At 32.9% G+C, this 20,158-nt stretch overlaps 1 protein-coding gene across 1 annotated transcript in view; it reads left to right on the forward strand.

The window, feature by feature from the left end:
• Positions 1-20,158, forward strand: part of LOC109095804 (RNA-binding motif, single-stranded-interacting protein 1-like) — a 52,342-nt gene that overhangs the window by 13,158 nt on the left and 19,026 nt on the right. The window contains exons 3-4 of the mRNA XM_042764337.1: positions 9,491-9,549; positions 14,406-14,497. Of these exons, the coding sequence (XP_042620271.1) occupies positions 9,491-9,549; positions 14,406-14,497 (151 nt within the window). The remainder of the gene's footprint in view (positions 1-9,490; positions 9,550-14,405; positions 14,498-20,158) is intronic.

Here is a 20,158-nt window from a genome sequence, read left to right on the forward strand (position 1 = left end):
TTATCATTTTTGCATTTTCATTTCATTTTTCAAAACAAAAACTTCATTATATAATTTACAAATGCAAGGTGCTCCATATCATTTGATTATTTTTTTATATATATTTGGTTTTTGTTTGGTTTTGAAACCTTAAATTAGTGCAAAAACAGCTTCACATTATGAAACAATTGATTAAAAAACCTGAATACTCAATTCCATAATTTACTAATTAAAGGTACTTCGTCTCATTTTATTTTCATTTTTATTTGGATTTTGTTTGTATTTGAAGTCTGAAATTAGTGCAAAAACAGCTTTAGTGCAAACAAATATTCAAATATATTATTTATAAACAAAAGATGAATTAAATTTTTATTCAGATCTTGATTGGATTTAAAGTCTGAAATTAGTGCAAAAACAGCTTTAGTGCAAACAAATATTCAAATATATTATTTATAAACAAAAGATGAATTAAATTTTTATTCAGATCTTGATTGGATTTAAAGTCTGAAATTAGTGCAAAAACAGCTTTGCATAATGAAACAACTGAATAAAAAGAAATCTATCTTTTATAAATGAAAAGTGCTTCATCGCATTTGATTATTTTATTTTTTTTTTGGATTGTGGTTAGATTTGAAGTCTGAAATCAGTGCAAAAACAGCTTTACATTGTGAAATACTTGAGTTAAAAACTAAATTACTCAACACAGTAAAAGTAAAATTATAAAACCGTTCAGGCTCTAAATTCTACATTGGAAACGTTGTGAAGCACATCAGTTGAATTTTATATTAATGCGACACTTTGCAACTGTGAACCACTAAACACTGCTTTTTGTCATGCAAAACACTCCTCAATAACAAGTTCTTCCTCTTGATTTATTTAGGACACATCCCGCTCTGAATTTTTGAGCACTCTATATTTGTTCTTTGCTGTCACAAGGAAATTGAGTAAAGCAGTCTAGCCAGCAAATCATAATGTAAAGGGTGTAGAAAAGTATTCAAAAGTCAGACATGATTGTGTGGTCATATTGTATGTATAATTTTCCCACCCAGCTCAAACACTAAGAACAAGGGTAAGATTTTCAGAGAGGGATTGTTTCAAAGGACCACGAGGTTTGTTTTGGTGCATCACTGTAGCAGAAGCGCAGAATGATCCAGTTACTGAACCACGGATGGTGACTGGATGAAAGACCACTGATGTGACTTTGAAGTCTCAGTTTCCTCCTCCGAGCCCTTCATCAAACTTCCTCCCACTTATGTGCGTGCACACACACACAAACACACACCTTAGAAAAACATGGCCATTTTGTTTCCTAATTAGGATCTGATTATTAAAGAATGAAAGCAGGACTCAACTATACATATATATTTGTGCTTTCCCTGCCAATATATATATATATATATATATATATATATATATATATATATATATATTACATTTATTTATTGATTTCATTATTTTCTTAATAAATACTTAAGTAGTGATTAATAAAAATAGTAATAACGTAATATATATATATATATATACACATACACATACACACCTATTTAAATAAATACATTAAGTATACATTTTATAATAAATAGTTTTGTTTTTACCAAAAATACCTAAAAATATGATGCTTGCCAGTGCATTATTTATTGATTTTTACTGATTTTATTTTTCATCATGTATGTGTGTGTGTATATATATATATATATATATATATATATATATATATATAATATATATATATATATATATATATATATAAATTAAAACCTATTTGCTTAATAAATACATAAATTTTAATTTAAATAAATACAAATTATAATACTTTTTTATTTTTATGAAATATGTTGCTTGCCAGTGAAAATACTGATAAATATTTATATTGATAAATATCACATCATGCTTATTTTTTTATTATTATTATTTAAATTGTATTTATTTTACTTAAAACCTATTTGCTAAATAAATACATTTTAATTTAAATATTATATATATTATAATAAATACTGTTTTTATGACACTTAAAAATATGTTGCTCACCAGTGAAATTATTGATATCTATATTAATATTGATATTTAATATATATCACATCACGCATATTTATTTTTAATTTTTTCTAGGCAATAAAGTTGCAGTTACATGCATCCATCTACTCATGATCTTATTTTTTAGCCTTGAGAAATCTAAAGTGCTTCTTCACATCCAGTTGTAAGCATGTGGAGTAACTGGGAGTGACTTAATGTGTCTCATTTATAGGGACAATACTATTGAATGCGGAGGCCAATGTCTTTGCTTCTTTGAGAAATCAGCTTTTGATATTTGCATCACTGCAAATAACATTTCAAATCCCAGACTGTATGTCTTGTGATGTTCACAGGTTTGTCCTCAAAGGAACTGAATCGGCGTCTTTAATTAGAAAGCTGCTGCGGTTTAGAGAGAATGGCTCAGTTCATGCATGGCTGTGATTGAGGCTCTGGATTAGTGTTGGGCTTTTCACTGGAGTTTCAGTGGTGTGATCATCTAACCCGTCACTGGATTTAGCTTAATCTCATCCTGATGGCTAAAGCGATTTGTCCTTTAACCTTTGGGATGTAACCTTTTCCAGGTCACTTCCCTGGGAACGATATGAGGTCAGAGATATCGATGTCATAACACAAGCTTATGGAGCTTTGAGAATCAAATAATATGACCATGAAACCTCAGATCAGTGCGTTGAGTCGATCCTTCATTTATTGGCTTCAGACGACTGCTTATATATTTATTTTTATATATTTAGTTTTATATAATTACATATTTTCCAGCCTTTTGATGATATTCTGCATCTTGATATTGTTGTATTTCCTCTGAAACTGCATGCTTAAAAAAAAATTTTTATTTACATGCTTATTTACTTATTTCAGCCATCATTATAGTCAAACAGTCACTATTGCCAAAAAATGAAAATGAAAATGAAATGACTAATATCAGCAAAATTCAGCTAATATACTCTGAGAGTCACTTCATTACAGTAGAAGTGCAAGCCGTTAAATTAAAAGTGCAATTTAACTTGTAATTGTGACAGAAATATATTACTATTGTACAGTAGAATGTGTCTTTACAACTACTTCTACTAATGACATTATTATTAAAACTTTATTTTCAAGGAATAATTAAAAAACACATTTCATGGCGCTATTGTTGTAAAAAAAAGTTGTTTTGATTATTAAAATTTAATAATTTTAAATGTAATTAAACCATTCAAATTGAATCCAGAAAAATGGAAAACACAGAAGTTGGTGAAAAATAAAACAGAATTTGAGAAAAAAAAAGTTTGATTTTTTTTTTGTTATACTTTTAATAAATTGCTGTTAACATGTTTTAAGTTTCATGATTTCAATCAATTAGACATTTTTTTTTGATGAATACATTTTAATTTAACCATTAAAACAGAGTACAGAAAAAAATTTAATCCAGAAAAATTCAAAATGAAAAAAATGTATTTGGAAAAAAATAAAACAGATTTCATAGAGCCCTATAAATTCAATATAGATGTCGAATATCAATAAATCCAGCCAATATACACTGAACAAAATTATAATAACACCACTTTTTTTTCCCCCACCATTCATCATCAGAACAAAAAAAACAAATAATACTTTCCTATGTACACAAAAGGCCTATTTCTCTCAAATATTGCTCACAAATCTGTCTAAATCTGTGTTAGTGAGCACTTCTCCTTTGCCGAGATAATCCATCCACCTCACAGGTGTGGCATATCAAGATGCTGATTAGACAGCATGATTATCGCACAGGTGTGCCTTAGGCTGGCCACAATAAAAGTCCACTCTAAAATGTGCAGTTTTACTGTATTTGGGGTGTCCGGGGGGTCCGAAAACCAGTCAGTATCTGGTGTGACCACCATTTGCCTCACGCAGTGCAACACATCTAGAGTTGATCAGGTTGTTGATTGAGGTCTGTGGAATGTTGGTCCAATCCTCTTCAATGGCTGTGTGAAGTTGCTGGATATTGGCAGGAACTGGAACAAGTTGTCGTATATGCTGATCCAGAGCATCCCAAACATGCTCAGTGGGTGACATTTCCGGTGAGTATGCTGGCCATGCAAGAACTGGGATGTTTTCAGCTTCCAGGAATTGTGTACAGATCCTTGCAACATGGGGCCGTGCATTATCATGCTGCAACATGAGGTGATGGTCATGAATGAAAGGCACAACAATGGGCCTCAGGATCTCGTCACGGTATCTCTGTGCATTCAAAATGCCATCAATAAAATGCACCTGTGTTTGTTGTCCATAACATACGCCTGCCCATACCATAACCCCACCGCTACCATGGGCCACTCGCACACCAAACTGCACATTTTAGAGTGGCCTTTTATTGTGGCCAGCCTAAGGCACACCTGTGCGATAATCATGCTGTCTAATCAGCATCTTGATATGCCACACCTCTGAGGTGGATGGATTATCTCGGCAAAGGAGAATAGTTCACTAACACAGATTTAGACAGATTTGTGAACAATATTTGAGAGAAATAGGCCTTTTGTGTACATAGAAAAAGTCTTAGATCTTTGAGTTCAGCTCATGAAAAATGGGGGCAAAAACAAAAGTGTTGTGTTTATAATTTTGTTCAGTTTACTTGCATAAGAAAAATATAATAAATAGATAAATTATTTAAACATATTAAATAGTATAATAAATAGTATATATTATCTATCTGTCTGTCATTTTATATTTTTAGATAGACAGGTAGAAAAGTTCCAATCCTGTACGTTATTGAATATATAAAAAAAAAGCATCATAACTATGCTTGTGAATTGCTGCTGGGAGGATTATACTCTCCAAATAAAACACTTAATGTAAGCATCTGTAAGTCACATTTTCATTGAAATCAGAGGATATGGCTTTCAAGACCCTTTCCGCTTTGCACATATCCACACTAGAGCAGATTAAAGAGCCTGTCCTTAAGGAAACGCTGTCTAGCTGGAAATGAGCCAAAACCAGGGAGGAAAAATTCCTCAAACATTTTTCAGTGGTCACTTTACACTGCGTCCTAACCAGACGTGGTGCAATAATGAGACGACATAAAAGCAAACTCTTCCTGGTTCATCTGAGTTTGTCTCTTGTCCTGTCACTCATCACATCTGATTACTTTTCTGGTTGTGTTGTTTCTATTTCTGCAACGTCATCCCCCTGAAATCCTGCTGCACATAACTGAATATTTAACATCAGATATGTGCTGATTGTAATTGTGTAGACAGTTAAATTATTTGTGCTTACAGACTTGTGCACTGGCACACTAGAGAAAGCTCTTGATTTATAGTAATGTTTTAGATGTGTTTTGAGGATGTGGAAAGAGCCGGGTCAGTCTGAAACCAAACAGGAATACAATTAGATTTTGGAAAGCACAAATGCATCCTCATCTCTGAAAATATCATTGGTGAACCATGCTGCATACTTTTTGGAGTGTTACACAATTTGTGATGCAAGATTCAAATCATTTGATTTGTAGTGACACTAAAGTCACTTTTTGGAGTGTTATTTTGGTAATGATGTCATCTTCATCTAGAAGAAGAGATGAAGGAAGAACTAGCTGTAATTTTCAAACCTGTAAATTGTATATTACCAATCATGGAAATTTACAAAATAGTAAAAAAAAAAATATATATATATATATATATATATATATATATATATATATATATATGAAACTGAATGTCAGTATTTCTAGTTATGCTTGAATTAAAAAGACTAGAGATTTCTCTTGTGTGTGTATTTGTATAATGTAATTATTAATTGTATATAATTATTAATTCTATTTAAAATATATTTAATATATTTAAGAAATACACATATATTTAAATATAAATGTGTGTATTATAGTTATATAATAGTCCATATGCTAATTTACATTCCCAAATTTTCCTTTCGCTTTTATATTTGCAAATTCACAAACTCATACTCAACTAATTCATATTCTGAAAATAGTTTCCAAATGCACAAGCAAAATATATTCACAAAGCAGAAACCGATGAATTGACTTGAAAGTAAAATTCACAAATTCAAAACACAGTTCATAAATGCACAAGTATGTTTTCTGAATGTTTCTGCAATTTTGTAAATTAGTTTATCATGATGTTTCCTAAAAACTGTCATTTGACTAGTTTCATAGTCTGACCTGATTGTCATGTTTGTGTGGATCTATATCTTCTTAATGCATTTTTGAGTAAATAAAAATGCAATTTCTTTGAGACTATTTGAGCTCCATACATTTTCAAAATCCTCTCGAATGACTGGAAAAGTCATAGAAATTAAGTAGTCCGAAAGTGTGGGACCCTATATGAATTGCATTTTAAATCTATACAGTTTTCAAACATACCAGCACTGTTAGGGTCTCCAAATATTGTGCATCTCTTTTTAATCTCTACATGTTTAAATCACAAATATGAGGTCCGTAGTCACAGAGAAGAACAGGCCGCTGGTGTTTGCTTAAGCTGTGTTATGAAACGCAGCCCTGAGCTCTTAGTATGGAGATCAATAAGCTCATGGTGGAGGGAAACTGGAGCTCTATAATGGGATCAAGACTGGGCTTGAAATGGCAGGTGAAACACCAGTCACATTGTTCCTCCTCTCAGGGGCGACATTCTATCCGTCTCTCGGCCTCTTCTCCACCGTCTGGCCTCTGCAATTCAATTGCAATAGATTTTCAGTGCAGGCTAATGGAGAGGCGGCCTATTAGGATGGGTTTTTCCTCATGATGGCCTCGTCGTTTTCCGGTAAACCGGACGATGAAGCACATAAAAAGGCCCATAAACGCTGTTGTGCTGTCTCTGTGGACAACAAGATTAATGAATGGCATTTGTCAACTTTTCTGTTACGAAACCTAGTGAGCTGCCTACAGAAAGTCATAAGATGCCTTCTTTTGGCTAATTCTAATGACGGCCTTAAAATGTCTTTCATTCAATATTTGTGTGTGGTGTGTTTACTTCTGTTTATAGAGCACAGCAGTCACATTCATATCCTCCACAGGAGAATTGATTTTGAACAGTAACTTATAAATCATTAAGACAGACCTACTGTGAGCTATGAGGTTGTTAATCGATGCTATATGCTTTTGTTGAAGCCATCAGCCACATTATTTAACTTATTTTTAAAACAATGGTGTTTAACATCAGAATTCCTGGTGAAAAACTACATTTCCTATGATTCTGCAGAGAAATCTCCAGGCAAATCGCACCAAAAGAACTCTTTAGCTCACACTAAACGCTAAAACTTCTGTGTGTTTGTATTTTTTTTTAAATTTATAATATTTGTGGATTCTAAATAAATAATCCTTACATCAGTAGTTTGATGTTTATCTGTTTTTATTTCATTTGTCATTCGCAGTGCTTCATGGGATTGTAGTTCTTTCCCACACTAAAACTATTATGTATAGTCTTGTACCTTTGTCTTTCTGTACAATTTTCAAACACTTTTTTTTTTTTGCTTCAAACCAAAGTTTGTAATGTTGTGATTCTCCTTATAGCTGGTTGATTTGGTTCATGGCTTTTACTGCTTTAACAAAGACTTTTTTTTTTAATCCCTATGAGCAAAATAAATGTGAAAAAACTATTGCTTCTAACTCCTAACAATGTGTAGGCAAAGAGAAACATTTGCAAAAACCATGTATATACTATATTATTTTTTAGTTATTTAACTTTTTATTTATTTGTCAAATTAAAATAATGAATTAATTTAATATTCAGTAATATTCATTTATTTAATGTTTTGTAAATCCTTTAAAAAATGTTAATGCGCAGTTAAAGAGAAGCATTTGTAAAACATGTTTATTTATTTTACAAATTGGTAAAAAGAAAAAAATATATATATAAACATTAAAATATCAATGTGTATTTAAAGAGAAACATTTGCAAAAAATTATATTTTATAAATGTATAAGATTACTTATATAATAATATAACTTGTATGAATAAAAAACATAAGTTTTAATTTTAATTTATAATTTAGGTGTGTATTTATGTGTGTGTACATATACATATGTGTGTGTATGTATATATATATATATATATATATTATATGGAGTGAATAATGTTTATAGTTGCTATCAAAAAGTTCACAGTCTTTCTCTCTGATTTTCAAGCATTTTTTGCTTCAAATCAAAGTTTGTAATGTTGTGAATCTCCTAGTAGCTGGTTGGTTTGGATCACGGCCTGTCAAACTCTTTACCAAAGTCTTTTTAAAAATCCCAGTGGGAAAATTACTTCTGGAACCAAGATGCTGAAAGAATGTCCTCAGAGTCCCTGAAAGCATTGAATTACTTTCTTTTTCTGTCACCTAACGCTTTCAAGCTTTTGATTGAAGCACGGCTTCCATAAGCGGCTCAGGAAGAGGAAGATGTGAGATCCTGGTAATTGATTAATATTAGGTCAATTGGTGCAAACTCTTCATCCCCCAGGAGAATCAGAGCATGAGGTCACCGCGGCCCCGGAGAGACTGGCACAGGCTTTAAGAGTCATCTGCTGTAATTGGATTTCAAATCTCATGAAGTCGTTTCTATTTGGTTATTAATTGAAAGTGCTTAATGACCCTTTTTTCTTTTCTGGCCATCGGTGGCTGTGACTCGTGAGGTCGTATTGGTGCCCGTGCTGTGAGGTCAAAGGTCGTGTTTTCACTCGCATGTGCCTTGCAGCATTCCACTGCAGTTTTTATAACCTTCTCATAAATCAGTCACATTTCCCCCCAAGGACTCCTTTGCCCGCTCTGTTCTCCTCCAGAGACGCCTTCTCCTGCAGTGCTGGTTTCTGGCTTAGAAGTGAAAAGAATACAACGAAGCATTGTTAAAGATTCATTGTAAAAGATTAGACATAAATCTTAAAGAGAGAGGTTGCTTACCATCTTCTAGTTTCAATTATTGTTGCAGGTCTTTTAAATGTTCACTTAGCAACTGGAATACACAGCTGCATTCCTACTAGTGACATATTAAATATATTCACAATACATTCTGCAAATTTAAGTAATTTTGTGAATGATTTTACTGTGCTGTTTCCATTCTTCAATATTCAAATGCAAGTACATATCAGTGTTATTTTTGTATAAATTGGGATGCTATTATAGTGTTAATGTAATAGTAATATTATATAATAATTGTATATAATATTATAATTTTCTGTTTTAATTTTAAAGTTTTTGTATTTTTTATTTTTCTTAATTTATTCTTTTTTAGTATGTGTATATAGATTGTGTAATGTTTTTTGTTGTTGTTGTTGTTGTTTAATTTATTTATTTTTAGTTATTTATTAATTCAAAATAATGAGAAAATGAAAAAATGAGAAATGTTACCTTGGCAACTAGCTGAAATTTATGTTTTTATATTTTATTTTAGATAATGTTAAATTCATTTCAAGTCATGACATTTTTTTTAGTTTTATTAGATTATAATCATGGTACAAATATGGTGTTGTTCAAACTGGCCTATTTATATCTGTGTGTTTCAAAATTCTTAACGCATCTCTGTATGTTCTTGTTGTAGATATGGAAAAATCGTATCAACCAAGGCCATCTTAGACAAAACCACAAACAAATGCAAAGGTACGTACTGTACGTTTATGTTCTGCCCTCTGATTTATGTGGCTCAGAATCTGTGCAGTTTAGACTTTTGCCCTAAGATAGGATATCATATTCCTCTGAGAGCTGCTTGGTTCAGAAAATTCAGAATCATCACATTGTATGGATGTGCACACCAACTTTTAATTAAAACAGATCCTGAAAATGGCTTATATGGCTGAGATAATGAAAGAACGCAGCTGATTTTGCAGTAAAGTGCTGGGTATAAATCCAACTCATTTTCTACATGGAGAAACCAATTTTAAATAACAAAAACATTGTTTAATAAAAAATAATGTGCCTGTTATCCGTACATGTCATTCCTTTTAGAAAAAATCTAAATAAATAATAAATAAATAAATAAAAATCATGTTCATTTGCCAAATCAAAAATAATTACTGGAAAAAATATTCCAGATCCAAGGCTGCTGAAAAACTGATTTTTTTTCCCAGCCATACTTCTATATATAGTTCAGCTCATGGTGTAAAGTCATGTATTAACATTGCATAGAAGTGATTTTTGACTGGATTTCTGTTGTATTCAATCAGTGATGTTGTCTACATTGGATGCAGTAAACTGATGCCTTGTTCTATTTATGACATACTGACAGAAGTTCAAATGATTTTCAATGGTCGCTTTGTCATGTCCTGTTGCGGCGCAGACACAGTGTCAGCATAGTTTGTCAGTACAGTCAGTAACGTATCAGATTGAAAGGTTAGTATCTTTCTGCAGTCCAGTACATGGCAGTGCGGTGGTGACTCGAGTCTATTGAATGGTGATTTAACGCTACGTTGTCACCTAGTTTGGAGAGACTCAATGCTAAGTAAATAAACAACAATGTCCCCGTCTTTTACTCTCAGAATGAGCTTATCATATTTGTTTGCTACATTAGTAGGGCCCTATGATTTCCACGATGCAGAAAACATGGATGGAATCGTGGAATTCAGTCATAAAAATGGAATTTACTGTATAATGCGGAATTTCATGGAATTTGTTTTATTTTTGATGAATAAATAAAAACAGGTCAATACATACATACATACATACATACATACATATATATATATATATATATATATATATAAACTGTGTCTGTGAATATTAAACTGCAAAAAGACGATATAAATATGAATGTTCTGTATGTTCATTGGATTACCAGAAAATACACAGCACAAAGTTTGTGAAAAAGAATATTAGTAATTATTATTATTTATTCATTTTAGATGTTTACATTTGGAAAAGCTGTGCTTCCTGCATAAACCTGTCCCTGTTGGTTTGGCAGTAGCTTGCTTGCCCTATACAGTTAACTTGTTTAATTTCTTAATTCAAGTTATATATATTTTGTTCTATTTGGGTTATGTAAGTTACTTATAATAAGTAACTTAAAACACACGAATGGGAAGTGTCCAAACTTTTGACTATAATATACTATAATATAGCCTACACATAAAGAATATCGGCCGATATATCGGTATCTGTCTTTTTTTTTTTACTCCCTAATATCGGTATCGGGCCCCAAAAAATCCACATCGTTCGGGCTCTACTCAGAATTACAAGAATCAAAGTCAGAATTGTGAGAATGAAAGTCAGAATTGCAAGATAAAAAGTCAATATTTTTCAGTGTGGCAGAAACAGGCTTCCATATATTCCCATCAAAAGCGTTGCAATATATTATATAAGTGCGTGTAAATACGAGTTTTTCATCTGTAAGCACACTTATGTATTGTGTGAGTGTTTATGCATGCATTGGTGTGAGTGTGTTTGCATGCCCTGCTTTGCGTCATTGTGCAGCTATGCTGGCGTGGGTGTATCAGGAAACAGATACCCAGTCAGTCTGTCGCTGCTTCCCAGACCCCTCGCTGTTATTCCTGTCCTGGCCTCGCTGTCTTGACTGAGGCCTCTGGGCTTGTTCCAGGCCGCTGTAGTCCAGGATCTGGCTCAGTTCCTGGTTTTGGCACCTCGAGGGCACGACTGCCCCGGAGATTGTGGTTTAGTCACAGCGCTGTGGATTATTTATGTGCTGAGTAATTTCAGTCAGGCCCCTCTCAACCCAGCCAAATTTAAAGAAGCCGGATGGAAAATATTAACCCAGAGTATCATGGTGATGCACAAATGCAAATGATCTAAATGCCACTGAGCGACTGACCCAACCCATAGTTTAACCAGCAGAGCCTTTCACTTTCACATTAAACTGCTCAACATTAAGCTGGGCAATACTGTATTTATTGTATAGTTACAATATGATTTTGCTGGAAATGTAAAAATAAGCTTTTTATTTGACTAATGATTCTAGTTTAGTCTAGCTTTACAGTTAAGTTGGTTGAGTCTGGTTAACAATGTTAATAAATGCTTGAAATAATAGTAGAAATAATAGCAAAATATATTAAAAGAGTGATTGCATTTTTGTTTTTGAGTATCATGTTTGATACAGCAGGCTTTCTATGGCTCGTATAGTATGATATAGTAAGAATATGGAGGAAAAAACACCTACATTTTAATCAGAGACCCAAACTAAGCAAAAGTATGCAATTTGGTGCAGATGCTGATATTTATATGGACTAAAGTTAAGATTCAGTTCTGATGTTGTAATGTAAATCAGTGAGATCTTTATAACAGTACAGCAGACAATTGCATAAAATGATGTAAATATCATTCGTCACTCTATATCTCCCTATAGCATGTTTTAGTAAGATGATATTTCAATGCTTAGTTTTATGATCAAAACATATAATGCAATGCAATACAATAATGATTGAGAGATGAACAAATAAACATTCCTCAAAAGCCTAAAGATCATATTTGATACATTTAAACATAAAAAAACAATGATGGGTAATCAAGTAAAAAATTACTTCAGTTAAGGAAGTGTTCATCTTGAAATGTTACTAACAATATGTAAGTTATTCTTATGTTTACTTAATAAAAATCATTAAAGATTTCACAGGAAAAAAGACATGTGAAGCACGAACCAATCAGACGATGAAAGAAAGATTGTGTGCAATGTTTTATTCCGCAAAGTTGATCATGTTGATCATTTAGAGGCCTTAGAAATTCATTATACAATAGGATTTATAGGGTTAATTTTCCAAACTGTCTATTTCAGTGAATCAGTTTAAAACTGATTCAATGAATCACTCAACAGCACTCTCCGTTTTTCATATATTAAAATATTTTAGTAAACGTGTAGGAAAATGTTCCTTTCTGTATATTTTTATATTGGTAAATATAAATGTATGATGGTTCCACTCTGAGCAAATCCATATACAGTATATAATCAAAAGACTATCATTATTAGTTGTGCGGATGGATCATAGCTGCGTTTAGTGAGTGTTTCTTTGTCACATATATTTGAGCTATTACTCAGGATGACCTGCGTTTGTGGTTTGACCTGTTAGCTGATTTAATAAAGCAGCAGTTGCAGCAGAGGAGTGTGAAGGGTGGAGCTGAACGCAAGGACTTATCTTGGATCCGCTTCCTCATGTCTGTTTAATTGTTCTCATTAGAGGAAGCAAACACTGATAGTGCAGCACTTCTCTAACTCCTGGCTCTCTGATATACAGTGTGACTCACAGCACACTTACTGAGATGCTTTCTACAAGCAGAGCTTTGCTTCCTCCTGCGGCCCTTAAAGTGTTTTTACCCAATACACACTTTGTAATTCCAACACTTTCGTCGATAAAACATCAGTGTATCCATTAGATGGTGTCATTTAAGATCTTTTGAGCCTTGCATCTTTATTTTCTGGTAAATTGTCTTTTTGTAAATTACGTCATTTGTTGTTGTGTGAAATTCCTAAGGGTGCTCCGATCGGGATTTTTGACCTGATCACTGATCACAGGAAGCAGTGTCTGCCGATATTTTAGATATTTGTTTTTCAAAAATATATGATTCTCACCTAAATGTTTGATAATGCAGTGCATTTTTGTTTTAACAATGGGACAATTGTTGCACAATAGCTTACAAACAGCACAAGCCTGATTTTGAGAGCCGAATGTGAGGTGGCCTTATGTGTGCACTCTTTAAGTGTGCATGAGCGCACCATTTAAACACTGGCAAGACTTAAAAAGAAATGCAAATTATAAACTTTATTGACAATGCGACACTGCCTCGTTTGTGCAAATGACAATTCCTGTGTCAACTGTGCAGCGTGCAGCTCACTTATAGTGTAGACGTGATGTGATGATTTGAAACCATTTGCGCATTTCAAGAGGGATTTTATTTTTAGGAAAATTTATGTATGAGAATTACCACTGAGAATAAAGGAATTACAGGGAAAAATATGCAAAAACAGAATATGTAATGCAAAAAAAGTAATAATAAATAACATTTATTATTATTATTAATAGTAGTAGTAGTTATTAAATATCTATACAAGTATTATTATTACTAGTAGTAGTAGTAGTATTTATTAAGCATTTATTAAGCATTTATAAAAAATTATTTGGTCTTAAATGCCTCATTTTCATTTTTCTTTCACTTTTCTTATTTCTTAAAAATAAATAATAATAATATTATTAATAAATATCATTAATTAAAAATTATTTATAAATATTTATTGGTCTTAAATGTTCTTTGTTTCTTTATTTTATTTTTCTATTACATTAATTATTATTTTATTTCCTTATTTCTCTCATTATTATTATTATTTTATTATTATCATCATCATCATCATCATCATATTTATTTATTTTTCATTTTATTTTAGACTGAAATCTTAGATGGGTATTTTTGTCATGAGATTCACCCCGTCACTGTAGTACACCTTGTTTGTTCAGGTCAGAACTGTGTGCCGTCTCTTTAAAGCTGTATCACGGCTCATGCTGTGCTTGTCTTTCTCTCAGGCTATGGCTTTGTAGACTTTGACAGCCCTGCCGCTGCTCAGAAAGCCGTCAGCGCTCTGAAGACCAGCGGAGTTCAGGCTCAGATGGCAAAGGTAAGAACACACCTGTTCCTCCTTTCACCTGCAGCGAGATGCATCTGGCACGCTTCACGAGTCATGTGACGTCAGCAGACTGTGATGTCAGAGGCAGATGCCTGAGAGTGTGAGGAGGACACACCCGTACAGGTGCAGCATCCAGACGAGCCGGCTGACTGGTTGAAAGACAAACAGGAGCCAGTCCAGATCACATACCACTAAAATTAACAGCCAGCAAATTATACAGAAATTATGTTTTTCTATAAAGTAAATGAAGACTTGTCTTCTAGATTATCAAGATATTTTGCATCATGATGCATAAATTAAAAGCTGATGTATACAACAAATATATATATATATATATAATATATATATATATATATATATAGATATATAGATATATATATATATATATATATATATATATATAGTTCCTCCTTCGTTTACATCATGAAGAGCCACGATCGAAAATAAAACTCTCCCAAACTTGTACGAAACCCAAAGTAATATCTTTGGCACAGAAATACTCTGTCATATGTCCAAATTGTTTTTTGAAACTTCGTCCATGTGTAGCATGAGAATCCAACTCTTTAACAGTGTAAACAACTCTGAATGCATGAAACAGCATTGTACCCCACCTTTAATTTTTCCCCCTCGACTCTTACTGCACAAAAAGTTTCGCCACTAGAGGTCGCATTTTCAAAACAATAAAAAACAAAACAAATGCTCGATGACGCATTGACGGAGCATGGAATGATGGGAGATGTCATCAATTAACAATACCTATAACGATAATATTAATTATAATACAGGAAAATTCTGGAAATTCTTAGTGTAACTTCATGTGCATCTATTTAAATCACCTGTATATGACTATTACTTGCACAATAAATATATATATATATATATATATATATATATATATATATTAATATATTACCGATATTGCATCATTGATAGGCAACAATGACCAGGGACGTGTCATAATTTAAAACTGGAATTTCTCTGGATTTACAAATCCTTGGGAACTTTTGGGATAACAAAAATACACAACTGCATGAAATATATATATATATATATATATATATATATATATATATATATGTTGTATACATCAGCCTTTAATTTATGCGAATTTAAATAACCAAAAGCCTTATAACAAAATATTATTACTGGGAATTATTTTAAAAAAAAATTAATCTCATTAATCTCTGTTGCGAATAATAGGAATAATTTTTTTTTTTTTAAACCGATTAATTTTGGTAGAAAATGCACTCAAATGTAATGAAAATAATATAATAATGCACAATTACAATTTATTTTTCTGGCCTTACAAATGATATTAGAAATGATCTGTTCTATAAAGAAAATTGTGATCATCAAGATATTTTGCTTTGACATTTTTCTGATAATGAAACACATTTTCAACCAAATTCTCATTATTGCAAACACAAATAAAGATTAAAAAAAGGGGGTTGCTATATATATTTATTTGTTGTTCGGCTGTTAATTTAGGCTGATTTACATAACCAAAACAAAAGAAATATCTTATTACTGGGAACTATAAAAAGAAAAATATATTAATTATTATGCTCATTATTAATCATTACTTTTAAATCTCTGTTATGAATCATTTTAAAACACCTGGATTTGTTTTGGTAGAATTTGAGAAAATGTACTCAGTTGTAATGAAAATAATATCATTATGAACAATGAATGCATATAAGGTAGAGCTTTGCATTTGTGTTGCATTGCAGTTGTGAAGTTTACATTACTACGCTGAAGAAAAGGAAGTAAATAATTGGAGGTTGTCATGGTGACGGCTTGTCTGGAGCCTATAAAAGCCTCAGTCAGGGTGTGTCTCATTGCACTCACTACTGTAGTTCACATGAATCAGGGACTCTCAAAGCTAGTGAGCTGCCTGCATGTGCAGCATTTTAAGGTCTTGCCCCAATCTTATTTCCATTTAAATTTAATGTTTTGTTAGATGAGCCTGGAGTTTTTTTGTCGAAGAAATGCAAAGACAACTCATACTGACTTTAGATACTGAGGTTTAGGGTTACTGTTATAGTTAAAAATAAAACCATAAAAAACCATTTGTTACTTGAAATGAACAAATATATTTTTTTTTTCAGCTAGTTGCCAAGACATCTAATTTTTATGTCTGGAAATATCCGTTCAAGAGCAGAGTTATGTTTTTTAATAAGGCTCTGTCTCAAAGAAATAGTTCACCTAGAAAATGGAAGTCTTGTCTTTCTCCGTGCGCAGTGCATTAGAAATGGAGTTGCTCGGCCGAGAGTCATGCATTTGTCATGCTCTCGTTCTGCTGCATACTTCTTGGCTTGTTGTCCTTGGATGTATCTTCCTTTCACCTTGTTTATGATATAGGAACAGATGGTTGGACATTAATATCTCAGACAGGAAGCCCCCGGAGTAACCTGGTGACATGGCACTGTGTCTGAACCCTGCATTCTGGCTTTGTTTGCAATGGAAAACTGGCTTACCATTTTTATTTAAGCATGTCCTTTATACTTCCAGTGTTTTACAAATATATAAATGTGATGCACAGAACACATTATGCAACAATAAACCTTATACTGCATCGCTGTCACATGATTTCATTACGGTGCATGCTTAATTCAGCAATGTCTTACAGTTATCATATCAAAAACTGCAATTTAAATCTGATTTTGTTGCCGTTTTTCTCAAATGTTGAGCCAGGAAAGAGACATTAAAGGAATAGCTCACCCAAAAATGAAAACTTGCTGAGATGTAGATGAGTTTGTTTCTTCATCAGAACAGATTTGGAGAAATCACTTGCTCACCACTGGATCCTCTGCAGTGGCACATTTTTTTTGTATCCATCTCCTGACTTGTGCCTGTCCACAACTTTATCCCGGAGATCTTTTGATTGTTTGCTTCAGTTGCACTACCAAGGACTGAAATGCTCCAGGAAAGCTCTTTTCATGCTGAGCTGATCAAAGTGAGCACAGCTGATCACAAGCTTTGTGTGCCATTAAAAAGGTGAATTAGTTACACCTGATTGAGTTTACAAGTCATTTTTAGGATGGGGGATGATCCATTTTTCAGTAAATACAGCTGGATAGAACAAAAACTGTGTCTTCATTTCGGGCTGCAAAGCAACAAAATGCGATTATTTTAAAGGGGGCTGATTCTGTATGTACTGCAGGAATAGTAAGATTGGGATGCTATTCTGAACACAGTCTTCTTACTCTCTCACATATGCCCATGCATTCTCCTTCACACATATACACTTCGTTTTTTTCTCTTACTTTCTCTCGTACCATCTGTGTCTGACACACACTTACTCCACACACCCATATGGTGTTCTTTTTTCTGTCAAAGTCACATGGTTGGTGTTGAGTAAATTGTTAGCAGGTGACACACATGCAAGCCCACACACAGTGTTTGATGCACTGCTATTCTAGTTCATACTAGTTTATTGTGATATTTTAGACTTGTCTTTTTTTGAAGATTGACTGATTTGTATTGTGTTTGGGTTACTAATGTGATCAGCTGATAGGGATGTGCATGTGTGAGATTGATGTGACGGGAAAAGTGCCTCTTTCCTCAGCATCTGTACACTGATATCAGAGTAAAGCTCTGAATGCCTGACCTGAGAGATGTATTTCAGCATTGCGTGTCTGAAGCGTTCCAGCACTGAGCTGATTTCCATGTCTGCGCAGCCTCGCTCTGTCCAGTAATCTGAGGCCAGATGCACCAGTCCCGCTTAACTTAGCCCAGGTGTAGCAAGTTTTTTTATTATTATTATTCTTTTTAGAGCACATTTTGAAATAATAGTCTTAAAAATGTCATGAAATAACACAAATGGAATTTTGGAAATTATGCGCACTTGAAACAAATAGAACATTTTTGTTACTTAAAAAATAAATGAACTGAAATGAAATATTTAAAAACGTTTTTTTTTTTTAAGCTTAGTTGCCTTGGCAGCATTTCTCATTTTCGTTTAGTTTAATTCGAAGTGCTAAAATAACTAAACTAATAAACTAAAAACTAATAAAAAATAATAAACTATATAGACATATTTAAAAATTAAGAAAACACAATAAAATTACTAAAATAAAAACAAATTAATTAAAAATATTAATAATATCTATAATAGTATATCAATGTTACTAAAAACACTTCAGCTAATCCAGTTTATTTTAATGAGATTTATTAAGAATTTTTTTTTTTTTTTGTGACCAACTTTTTTTATTTGCGTTTTATTTGTAACAAAACAACATCCATTCAAACAAACCAAACAGGGAAGGAGGAGCAACAGACACATCAATATTTTTACAATCTGGGAAAAAAAAACTTCTTGTGTTCATTCCTCTATATAGTCCAAAATCATGGAAGATTTATTAAGATTAATGAAGAGATTTATAGACAGTTTATATTTGTGTACAAAATGCACGTATATTTTGTATTTGAATATAAACATAATTCATGATTAAATATATGTTTATATTTTATGTATTATATATATTTGGTTGGTGCGAGAAATCTCTTCTACTCACCACTGCTGCATTTATTTGATCAAAAATACAGTAAATGCAGTAATATTGTGAAATATTATTAGAGTTTTTACAATTATTGTAATTTATTTCTGTGATCAAAGCTGTATTTTCAGCATCATTACTGCAGTCTTCAGTGTCACATGATCTTCAGAAATCATTCTAATATACTGATTTGCTGCTCAAGAAACATTTCTGATTATTATCTGTATTATATGTTGAAAACAGTTGTATTTTTCTGGAGCCATGGAATATTTTTGATTATTTGAAATATAATTTGTTTTGTAACAAAGTAAACGACTTTAATGTCACTTTTGATCAATGTAATGCATCCCTGCATTCAATGCATTTTTAAAATAAAATTCTGCATATTTTAGTCCGGTAGTACATATTAATTCATGCTATTTTGCTTCCAGGATCTTTTAAATAAGATTTTGCGTATGGCTGCTGTAACCCGAGCCTGATGAGCCGGGGTAGCACTGGTACGTGGCTCTGATATTAGGTCTCGTTTGGTGTAAGTCTGTTTAAAGCCTCGCCAGCGTCTTAGTTCTCCCTCTGGAGCAAGCCAAGCACATCGTGAATTTATTTGCCATTCAAAAATGGCCCATAAAACACTCGCTATTAGCTTCAGCATTCGTCCTTCAGTGTTTAGTTATGGACATTGTCATAACATTGCCAATAGCTAATATTTTTTTTTAAAACAGCCTTCTATGATGACCCTTTAGGATCCCCAGTGCCTATTATTACTTTAGTAATCCAATCCCGCCTCTCTCTTGTCTTCTCTTTGTTTGTTCTGCTCATTTTTGCTCCATCTCTTAGGGGTGGAGATTGAACACAGTAGGATGTTAATGAATATTAATGTAGCAGCCCTTTAGTCCCCGGGGAGAGTCTCTCCCTCGCTCTCTGCCTGTTTCGCTTTCCGTTTCTGCTGATGGAAGGGAAACCACGGCAGGAAATCAGTCGAGGTTTCTACGCATGGATTGGGGGTGACCGAGAGCCACATGCAAATGAGCCTCTCATCAATATTAATGCTCACCCTTTATTAGCTGGAGAGTCAGGAGAGGGAGACATGTTTTCACTTTAGCCTCTTTTATGAATTTAATTCAACTGTACCATGTATTTAGAGATGGTCTTCATT

This window comes from Cyprinus carpio, chromosome A9, assembly GCF_018340385.1.
Source record: "Cyprinus carpio isolate SPL01 chromosome A9, ASM1834038v1, whole genome shotgun sequence".
NCBI lineage: Eukaryota > Metazoa > Chordata > Actinopteri > Cypriniformes > Cyprinidae > Cyprinus > Cyprinus carpio.